The sequence below is a fragment of the Nycticebus coucang genome, chromosome 16 (genome assembly GCF_027406575.1).
Source record: "Nycticebus coucang isolate mNycCou1 chromosome 16, mNycCou1.pri, whole genome shotgun sequence".
In the NCBI taxonomy this organism is placed as follows: Eukaryota; Metazoa; Chordata; class Mammalia; order Primates; family Lorisidae; genus Nycticebus; species Nycticebus coucang.
Window position 1 is genome coordinate 70,526,371 of NC_069795.1, and position 12,032 is coordinate 70,538,402.

The window sequence follows — 12,032 nt, forward strand, 5'->3', positions numbered from 1 at the left end:
TAATCCAAGTGCCCATCCACTAATGAGTGGACAGATAAATTGTATATCCATACAATAAATATTATTCTGCCATAAAAAGAAAGAAATTTCTTTAAAAATACTATGCTTAGTAAAAGAAACCAATAAAAGGCCATATATTATATAATTCTATTTATATGAAATATTCAGAATAAGCAAATCCATAGAGACAGTAGGTAGATTAGTGAGGAGAGTGAAGGGAATGATGCTTCATGGCTATGGAGTTTTCTCTAAAAATGATGGAAATATCCTGGAACTTAATAGAAGGACAGCATTATAAATGTAATAAATGCCACTGAATTGTACTTTAAAATAGTTAAAATAGTAAATTTTATGTAAATTTGGCCATGATAAAAATATCTATTAAAAAGAAGTGAGAATATACAGAAAAAGAAACATATTTCAGTAAAGGAGAACTAATGTAAAGCACCAAATATTATAAAATAATGCATTTAATCAGAATATATAAATATATTAAATATAGACAGAGTACCAAAAAATGTATACACATTTTAAGAAATAAAAAAACTGTCTTAAAATTGTAATACTTTGGCTGAGCACAGTGGCTTATGCCTATAATTTTAGCACTCTGGGAGACGGAGGAATGTGGATTGCTTGAGCTCAAAATGAAACCCCGTCTCTAAAAAAAATACATATATACTTTATACATTTTATATATTATTATATATTATGTATCGTATACAATAATATATATGAGCAAGAATGAAACCCCATCTCTAAAAAAATATATTTATATATAATTATATATTATATATCACATATGTAATTATAATTTTTACAATAATTATTATAACTATTATATAATATATAATTATAAATACAATAATTGTGATATTTATAAAAATTATAATATTAACATATTAATATAATATATATGATATATATAGTGGGTGCCTGTAGTCCCAGTTACTTGGGAAGCTGAGGCAAGAGGATTACTTGAGCCCAAGAGTTTGAGGTTGCTGTGAGCTGTGATGCTAGGGCACTCTACCAAGGGTGACAAAGTGAGACTCTGTCTCAAAAAAAAAATTATACTCAATATATGTTGATAATGTTTGTTCTCTTATATATTATATCTTCTGTCTCTTATAATTGCAGAAGTTAAATATGACTTGAGTATTAACAATTTTAGTGGTTTTTTTCCTTTCTTAAAATGGGTATACATTTTCTTTGTTACCTTCCATATGGGCTTAAATCCTGTTGATTTAAAGTTTGGAGCTCTGCATTGAAAAAAATACAATTCTGTGAATTTTAAAAATAAATTTTCAATACTTATGTATTCAGGAAGTTTCAGCATATAAGGATTAAAAAATACTGCAAATACTAATGGAGAGATATTTAGTGAACCCAAGGTACAATCAGATAAAAGAGACTTTATAGACAGAATAGTCCCACATTTTCACATTAAAAGTTTCCATTTAAATGGAAAATATAAATTATAACTACTTTAAATTTGTATGTATTCATTAATGACTGCAAAATTTATAAGGAAAATATTCATAGAAATGCAAGGAGAAATTGACAAAACAAAACTTGTATTTGGACAGAAATATCTCTTTTTAATTGATAGAAAAAAATAGTAAAACACAGAATATTTGGAAAATATAATTAACAAAGTTTATATATTTGGAAAACATCACCATTAAGAAATGATAAATGCTTGAGGTGATGAATAGATATACCAATTAACCTGATTTGATTATTACACATTGTATGCCTGTATCAAAACATCATATGCACCTAATAAATATATACAACTATAATATACCTATGATAATTAAAACTTTTAAATTTAAAAAAGAAATGATTTAGAAAATATATATAATATAGAAATGTTTTAAAAAAGAAAATATAAGCAACAAACTGGAAGAAGATATTTGTAAACAATATAACTACCTAAATTGTGTATGCAGACTATATAAATAACTTCAAATCAATAATAAAAAGGTAATCAATCCTACTGAAAAATGGACAAAAGACTTGAATGGGGCCTTTGACAAGAAAGAAAAATTGTATTATTTGACCTAATTAATATTTAGGGAAATTAATAATTAGGGAAATATGAATTAAAACCGTAATTAAATAACATTTTACATTGAATGCAAACTGACTGAAAATTTACAAATTTGTTAGTAACTAGTATTGAAAGGGATTTAAGACAATGAGAATTCTTCACTGTTGTAAATGGGAGTATAAATTTATTTATTTATTTTTTTCAGAGTAATGTGAGGGTACAAACAACTAGTTTACAATTAGGTGAAGTCCTTCTTATAGCTTTGTCCCGCACCCTAAGGATGTGCCACATACCCTTACATTGTGCGCATGAAGTGGGAGCACACCAATCCCCACTTCTCCCTCCTCCTGACTTGAATTGAATTGAGTTTTTCTCTTATGTGGGTTTGTATTAGACTGTCCACTGGCTTCATGTTATTATTGAGTGCACTGGATATTTGTTTTTCCATTCCTGTGATACTTTACTAAGAAGAAAGTGTTTCAACTCCATTCAGATTAATATAAAAGGTGTAAAATCACCATCTTTTTATGGCTGAATAGTACATGGTATACATATACCACAACCTGTTAATCCATTCCTGAGTTGATGGGCATTTAGATGGTTTCCACATGTTTTCAATTATAAATTGAGCTGCAATAAAAAATCTAGTGCAATTGTTCTTATGATAAAATGATGCCTAGTAATGAGATTGCAGGATCAAATAGGAGGTCTAACTTGAGTTCTTTGAAGACTCTCCATACTTGTATCCAAAGAGGCTATATTATTTTGCATTCCCACCACCAGTGTAAGTGTTCCCCTCTCTCCACATCCATGCCAAATTTTGCAACTATGGGACTTTGTCATGTGGGCTTTTTACGCTGGGGTTAGGTGAAATCAAAGGGTGGTTTTAATTTGCATTTCTCTGATGATTACAGATATGAGCATTTTTTCTTATGTTTGTTAGCTATCCATCTGTCTTCCTCAGAGAAGGTTCTATTCATGTTTCTTGCTCAGTGACAGATGGGATTGTTTGCTCTTTTTTTTTAACATTTGAGTTCTCTATAGGTCCTAGTTATCAAGCCTTTATCAGATTTGTAACATGCAAATATCTTTTCCCATTCAGAAATTATTGTTTCTTTAGCTGTACAGAAGCTTTTTTATTTAATTAAGTCCCATTTGTTTGTTTGTTTATTTATTTATTTTTTGCAGTTTTTAAGCCGGGGCTGGGTTTGAACCCACCACCTCTGGTTTATGGGGCCCGTGCCCTACTCCTTTGAGTCACAGGCTCCACCCTGTTTATTTTCATTGTTATTGCGATTCCCACTGAAGATTTTTTCATAAAATCTTGCCCCAGGCTGACATTCTCAAGACTCTTCCCTGCTGTTTCTTCTAGGATTTTTACCATTTCATGTCTTAAATTTAAATCTTTTATCCATCTTGAATCAATTTTTGTAGGTGTCAAGTTTCAGTCTTTGACATATGGTTATTCAGTTCTCTCCAGCACCATTTGTCAAATAGGGATTCTTTTCCCCAGTGTATGCTTTTGTTTGGTTTATCAAAGATCAGATGGCAACTAGAGACTGGTTTCATCTCTTGATTTTCTATTCAGTTTCTTACATCTATGTCTCTATTTTTGTGCCAATAACATGCTATTTTGATCACAGCATAATATGATATAACCTAAAATCTGGTAGTATGATGCCTACAGCTTTGTTTACTAAAAATTGCCTTGGTTATACGGAGTTTTCTTCTGATTCCAACAAAATGAATAATTATTCTTAATTTTTTTTTAATTAATTTTTTTTTTTTTTTGCAGTTTCTGGCCAGGGCTGTGTTTGAACCTGCCACCTCTGGCATATGGGGCTGGTGCCCTACTCCTTTGAGCCACAGGTGCCACCCAAGAATTATTTTTTCCAAATCTTGAAAATATGATGTTGGTATTTTAATGGGTGTGGCATTGAATCTGTAGCTTGCTTTGGGTGGTATAGACATTTTAACAATGTTGATTCTTCCCAGCCATGAGCATGGTATGTTCTTCCATTTGTTAATGCTGTTCTTTTCTTAATGGTCCATAATTCTCTTTGTAGAAGTCCTTAACCTCTTCTGTTATGTATATTCCTAGGTATTTCATTTTCTTTGAAGCTACTATGAAGGGAATTGTGTCTTTGATTAGCTTTTCAACGTGGCTGTTGTTGGTATATGCAAAGGCTACTGATTTTTGGACGTTGATTTTATACCCTGAGATATTACTGTGTTTTTTAATGACTTCCAGGAGTCTTCAATTAAGTCTCTGCGGGTTTCTAAGTATAAAATCATATCATCAGCAAAGAATAAGAGTTTAACCTCCTCTGTCTCCATTTGGATGCCATTTATATCCTTCTTTTGCCTGATTGCATTGGCTAGTACTTCCAGAATCATGTTGAATAGTAGTGCCAATAGAAGACATCCTTGTCTGGTTTCAGTTCTAAGTAGAAAAGTTTTCAGTTTACTCCATCCATATAATATTATCTGTGCATTTTTCATAGATGGCTTCAATCAGTTTAGGAAATGTGCCACCTATGCATATATTTTTTAAGTGTTCTTATTAGAAAAAGCTGCTGAATTTTATCAGATTTTTCTACAACTTTTTCTACAACTATTGAGAGGATCATATGGTCTTTATTTTTGCTTCTATTGATCTGGTATATTACATTTATGGATTTGTGTATGTTACCCTTGGATTAAGCCTACTTGATTGTGATGTATAATTTTTTTAATGTGTAGCTATAATCTATTGGCTAAGATTTTGTGGAGTATTTTTACATCAAAATTCATTAATGAAATTGGTTTGTAGTTTTCCTTTTTAGTTGGGTCCTTTCCTGGTTTTAGTATCAGGTTGATGTTTGCTTGACAGATTGTGTTAGGGAAGGTTCCTTCTCTGTGATTTGGAATAGGTTCTGCAGTATAGGTACAAATTCTTCTTTGAAGGTTTGATAGAATTTTGGTGAGAAATTTGTGTGGGAAAAATGAGAAAAATAGTCGACCAATAGAGAGAAAAAATGAGAGGAATTTTAAAAAAGAAAGAATAAAAGGGGCTGAAAAACCATAATAAAAATGGAGAGGCCCTTGCTATTGAAGAAAGTAAATATGAAAAAATGAAAATACAAATAAACAAAACAGAAGACAACAATAACAACAGCAAAAAAGAAAAAGAAACTAAGGAAAAAATTTGAGAAAAGAGCAAAAAAATTATGAATGTGTTTATGCTGTATGTATGTGTGTACATGTATATGTGTGTATGTATACCCAGTGGCAGTGTCTTATTAAGAAATAGAGAACACACATGCTAGTTTTGCTGTATATTATGGGGGCCACAAACTACTCTCTAGTTACAAAGGAGACCTGGTCCTGTTTTTCTGACTTGTTTGCTCTCAATCAAGGCCTGGTTGTTTTGTTAGTATTCAGTCCCCGTTTAATTGGGCTCTTGAAGCTCTCACCATATTTCTTAGAAGTCTCATCAAATAATATCCCCTGACAACAAAGTGGCCTTCCTGGTGGTGCAGGGGCTGTTCAGCTCACCCCAAGGATTGTTACCCAAATTCAGGAGGTGCACCAAAGTTGGCCGCACACTAGGAACCTGAAGACTGTTTCTTACAGGCAGCCTTCCCACAATGGTGGCACCTTGCTGGTAGCCAAGCTAATGGGAGATCCACCCCACCCAGTATTCAATCCCAGGCACCTGATGCTGTTCGAGATTATTCACTCACATAAGCTCAGTTCCAAGGCAACTCCTACAAACAGCTCATTCCAAAACCAAAAATCTGTAGGACAACCCTTTTCTGTCTCTAGTCATCTGAGGGAGGGCCAGCCCACTGGCCTCTGCCCGTTGCCGTGCACTTGCCTTCTATGCTGGTCTTTCTCAGCTCCAGACTTCCTGGTTTGCCCTGGGAATCTCTTACTGCTTCACTTTGATAATGTTGTTTCTGGGTAGGAACCCCCAGCCAGACGTGGCTGGAGTCCATTCTCCCCTGACTTACCATGAGTGGCTGGTAAAGAGATGTCTCTTATCCACAGTTTTACTCCCTGTTGGGAATATAAATTTATAAATTTTGGAACAGTTTGGAATTATCTTGTCAATTTGAATATTTCATGTCCTACGACCTACCAATTCTTCTCTTACACATAGGACATAATAAATAACAAAAAGTCTTTTTCAAGATTCTCCATAGCTGCATTATTTGTAATAGCAAAAGGAAAGGAAAGGAAAAGACACAACCATATTGCCCAATGACCAAAGAATTTGTGGTATAATCACACAAGGGTCAATTTTATATAAATCTAACAATGAAAATGAATGAAATACAGCTACAAGCAATAATATGAATGAATTTTATAATTTTGATGTATGAAAAATGGAAGAAACCATTATAAGATTTTATAAATGAGCAAAACTGATAAATTGTTTATACATACACAATGTCATAATATTAAAAGCAATGAGATGATAAAAAATTTAAGATAAAAAGGATAAAAAAAGGATAAAAAATGTATCTTATAACAAAGGAGGAAGGGAGACAGAATCAATAAGAACATATTTATAGATGCAAGTTATAATAGTAATGTTCTTTTTTGATGGTTTCAATATAATTATATCCTGTATATAAAATAGATTACATATATTATTCTTTTCATATCAGATATTACATGATAAAAAATACAATATCATTAAATATTGTTAGAGTATATAGAATATCAGACCAATATCTTGCTGGATTTTCAACAATCAAGTTTCTGAAGCACCTAAGAATGTGTAATTACAAAGTTATTCTTATAACCAAAAACTAAAAACCAACCAAACAAATAAAATAATGTAAATGTTCATCAACTAGTTAATGAGTAAATGGGGTGTATTCAAACAGTGGAATGCTGTTCCGCAATAAAAAGGAACAAATTACGTATACACGAACAACAAATTAAGTTATATCCTCAAAAACATTATGCTAAGTGAAAGATGCAGATACAAAAGAGTAGATATTATACAGGTTCTACTTACATAAAAATTCTGAGAAAATAGTGGGGAGAAAGTACATCAGTGGGGATCTAATGAGGAATGGAAAGAGGGTTGCATATTGGCATAAGGTACCTTTTGGGGATGATGGAAATATTCTAAAACCAGATGAATTGTCAGTGTGACAACTATAAATTTACTAAAAATTATCAAATTGTACACTTATAATGGGTCAATTTTATAGTATGTAAATTATATCTCAGTGAAACTCTTAAAAAAGTAAAGTTAGGGGCGGCGCCTGTGGCTCAAGGAGTAGGGCGCCGGTCCCATATGCCGGTGGTGGCGGGTTCAAACCTAGCCCCGGCCAAAAAAACAAAAAAAAAAAAAATGACATAATTCACTAAAAAAAAAAAAAAAAAAAAAAAAAAAAGTAAAGTTAGCCACTCCATCAGTAACTACCCCACTCTCAAAAAAATCAGTTGACCACATAAATGTGAGTCTATATCTGTACTCTACTGTGTTTCACTGATAACATGTCTGTTTTTCACCAGTAGCACAACTTTACTAAAGCTCTGGGATAAGACTTACATAGTTTGAGTCTTCCACCTTTGTTTATATTTTTCCAAATTGTTTTGGTTATTCTAGCTCCTTTACCTTTGTATTTAAATTTTAGAATCAGTTTATTTCAATAGAAATAAATTTGTCATACTTTAATTGAGATTACATTGAGTCTACACATTACTTGAGGAAACCAACATCTAGTAAGGCATACAATTATACAGAATACATTGTATCTTTTTATTAAGACCTTTTACATACTCTCTTCAACATAATTTTCAGCTTACAGATTAGCATAGATTTTGTTTGTTTATATCTGAGTATTTCTTTTGAGTATTATTGTAAATGGCAATGTTTCATACTTTCAAAATGTTTATCTCCATTATATAGAAATATTTTTGTATTATACATTGACATTGTATATTATAATCTTGCTGAACTCTTTTATGAGTTCCTTTATCCTTTTTGTAGAATCTTTGGGATTTTCTACATAGCCAATTATATAATCTGCAAATAGAAACAATTTTATTTCTTACTTTTCAGTTTGTGTGCCTTTTTTTTCTTTTTCTTCTTTAGTGCAATTTGGTTAACACCACCAATAAAATGATGAAAGGGGACATTTTTGCCTTGTTTCTGATTATAGGGGGAAAACATTCAGTGTTTCACCGTTATATATGTTAGGTGAACAACCTACCCTAGGTTGTTCCCGGATGCCCTTTATCAAGTTAAAAAAAATTTTTTTTTCTTCCGTTGCTGGTTTATTAAAGGTTTTTTTTTTTTTGAACTGAATGATAAATTTTTGTCAAATGTTTTTTCTACATCTATTGAGATGGCTTTTCTTTTTTTAATCTGTCAGTTTGGAAAAAATATTCTTCAAATTATGCTCTCCGCTAAACGCCACAAAAGTCAACACAGAAAGGGACTTCTGTGACAAACATGGGCTTTTCCTCACAACACCAAGCAACAGACATGAGCTGCAGGTTCTTTAATTGAATTTAGACACTATCTGTCCCAAAATAGGGTTAGATCCCAAGGTGTCTTCCCCTCCCCTAGATGCCTATTACAGATCAGGGTCTCTGAAGCTTCTGACCCACTGGCTTCAATTTAGGGGGTTCCATGACTTCCTTCCTCTGTGGGTTTGATTAATTTTCTGGAGCAGCTTGCAGAACTCAGGGAAACACTTACTTGCATTTACCAGTTTATCATAGTGAATATTACAAAGATAGAGATGAAGAGACGCATGGTGCAGGGTATGAGAGAAAGGGCACAGAGCTTTCATGCCCTCTCTCAGCACACCTTGAACCTCCTTGTATTTGACTATCTGTCTAGAAGCTCTTCAAGACCTTTGGAACCATGTAGAAATGTAATTGGACTAAAAGTAAATGGTATAAACTGAGCAATCTCGTCTGTCTAGATTTTTCCTGGACTCTATCTGTAGCAGCCAGGAAAAGTGAGTCTTTTGACCTATTATCTTCTTAGAGTCCCTGCTTTGGCAGGTGAAAGGACAGGAGAAATATAAAGAGAGAGATTCTATCTTCTGAAGCCTATTTCAGAGGGCTAAAGTGCCCCAACATTATAGGAAGGAGTATGGGAGTTATGAAACTCCATAGGAATCATGGGTGAAAACCAATAGATAAAGCACCAGGATCAGTATGGTGAATTACAATACAGTGGATGATTTTTTTAAATGTTTAACTGGCTATTATTCCTGCACAAATCCCTCTTAGTCATCATGTATTATCCTTTTATATATTACTTGGTTTTCTTTGCTAATATTTTGTTGACAATTTTTACGCCTTTTCTTGTGTGAGATATTGATGTGTAATTTTCTTTTCTTGTCACCTTTTTTCTGGTTTTGTGTCAGGATACTGCTGACCTCTTCAAATGTGTTGAGAAGTAGTCTATCCGCGTCTGTTTTCTAGATGAGTGTTTATAGAATTGACATTAAATTATTGATTACCAAATAATGATAAAACTAGGTAGGTTTAGGGATTTGCTTTTATATCTTGAAACTTAACTTTAATCTTACTATGACAATCATTTCATGTTTATATTAATATTAGAATTATCTTAGTTATCTTTTTTCAATGAAAGTAAGTAATTTTACTTAAAAATATATTATTCATTTTCCACAGACCAATTTTCATTGCTCTCTGCTATACATATAATCTTCTTGCCATAAATCTAAGGAATTACTCTTTTTCTAATAATTAAATTTTAATGTATTGTTTAAAAAATAAATGGTGTTTTAAGTTTAGAAATGGTTCATCATTTGTTTTTATTAGAGTGGTATTTTTTAATCAAAATTTTAACAAGTTACTCAAGTTTTATATAGTTGGAGTGATTATGACTTTTTAAATTTAGTATACTTTAATTAATACTAATTTATTTCTTATCTAGTCATGCAGATGGATCAATAAAATTTTGGGATGCTTCTGCAAGTAAGTTTCAAATTTCTCCCTGTATAACACAAACCACTAGGTTAATATTTGCTTGTAGCTGTTCACCATGTTTTAGTTTGAGCAATTAACATTTCAGATATATTTTCAGCATACATATATAGCTGTGTTACAACAACTATTTCTAATATTGTTAGATGAATTTAAAGTATTATCTCTACTTTTCTGCTATGATATAAAACAAACTAGACTAAGTCACCTGGATGGTATTGGTCAAGTGCTTTTACCCTCTAATCTTCACTTTCATGGAAATTTGAATTTTGTAGTAACATTAGAAAAATTCAAATAAAATGTCCATCAGGTGAGGAGAACAGTTAGGAATGGAAACTCATGAAGAGCAGCATAAAAATAATATCTGAAGCTATAGAAGTGAATAGCTTGTAAGGGAGACTGTAATACACAGAAAACCAGAGGAAGGTTAAATATTGATAATGCTCATAGCCCACAAGGTAGAGTCCTTTAGTAATCAAGCAAACCATCAACAAGAGGAAAAGAGTAAGAGAGTTAAAGCTGTGCTAGTCAAATTGAAGAATCTTTTCATGTAAATTTGAGTCTGTTCCTGGATAAAATCAACTGTGCAATGATCTCATTGCAACTTTCCCACCACCTAAAGTCAAACCTTGGCTTTTAAAATATGACAGGGCACTTTAACACTAATAGACACTATAGTACATACCATCCTTAAGCATGCATAATATTTTAAGAAATTAATTTTAAAGAAAATATTTTATCACATTCAGAATATTGCAGTGAATTACAACATGTTCAATATTTTATAGTATAATCAGTTTTAAGGGCATATCTCCAACTTAATGGATGTCACTGAAGTCTATCACTTAGTTTTGCTAATTTTGTGAAACTGTCTAATACAGGAAATGAGGTAAATTTGAATAACTGAGTTTATATAACTATATTTTAGTTTTCTATTGTTAAGTAATAAGTTACCACATTTTAACAGCTTAAAACAACAATGATTTATTGTCTCACAGTTTCTATTTATCAGGAATCTGATTACACTTTAACGAGGTCTCACAAAATCGTAGTCAAGGTGTTGGCTGAGGCTATAGTTCATCTGAGGTTCAAGGTTCTCTGCCAAACTCATGTGATTGTTGGAAGGCTTCATTTTCTTGCATATTTAGAATTCGTGGTGGTTTGCTGCTTCATGCCCAGCAAGAGAGTCTCTTTACTTCAGGGAGGGCCCCAGTCCCTTTTAAAGGATTCACCTGATCAGGTCAGGTACATAAAAAAAAAAATCCCGTTGTTGATTAACTTAAAGTCAGCTGATTTGGGGCCTTAATTATATCTGCAATATCATTTCATCATGGTTATGCAATAATAATAATAATCATGGATCATGGGAGTGATATCCCTCTGGTCTTAGAAGCCAAACTATAGCACCTAATATAATGCCTTACCTATTTTAAAATTGTTTTCGTTTGACATAATTCCAGCCTTATAAAAAATTGCCAAAGTGCAACTATAACTTCAAAATGTATCCCTTTCTGCCAAATTCCCCATATCTCAATGTATACTACTTTTGTTCCCTTTCTTCTCCTTTCATCTCTCTTTCTCTTCCTTCTCTCTTTTTTCGTTCCTCTTCCTCTTTCTTTCTCCCCTCCAGGTATTCACTCTCACATATGTACATACATACATATAGCCTCTTTGAGAGTAAAGTTATAGATGATGCTCCTCTAACTCTACATACCCCTAAATACGTTAATGTGCATTTCTGACAAATAAGGGCATTTTCTTACATAGCCGAAGTGTAGTTGTCAAAACCAGGAGATTAACATTGATACAACACTGTTATCTAAACTCCAGATCTTATTCATCATTCAGTGTTCTCCAATTGTCCCAGTAACGTCATTTATAACAAAAGAAAATCTAGAATCATTTGTTGAAGTTAGTCATCATATCTTTGAGTTTTTTTAAAATCTGGAATAATTCCCAAGTCTTTATTTCATTACATTGACATTTTTGCAAAGTTCAGGCCAATTAT

At 32.4% G+C, this 12,032-nt stretch overlaps 1 protein-coding gene across 1 annotated transcript in view; it reads left to right on the top strand.

Moving 5' to 3' along the window:
- Positions 1–12,032, top strand: part of STXBP5L (syntaxin binding protein 5L) — a 412,846-nt gene that overhangs the window by 234,978 nt on the left and 165,836 nt on the right. The window contains exon 15 of the mRNA XM_053565493.1: positions 9,975–10,015. Within this exon, the coding sequence (XP_053421468.1) occupies positions 9,975–10,015 (41 nt within the window). The remainder of the gene's footprint in view (positions 1–9,974; positions 10,016–12,032) is intronic.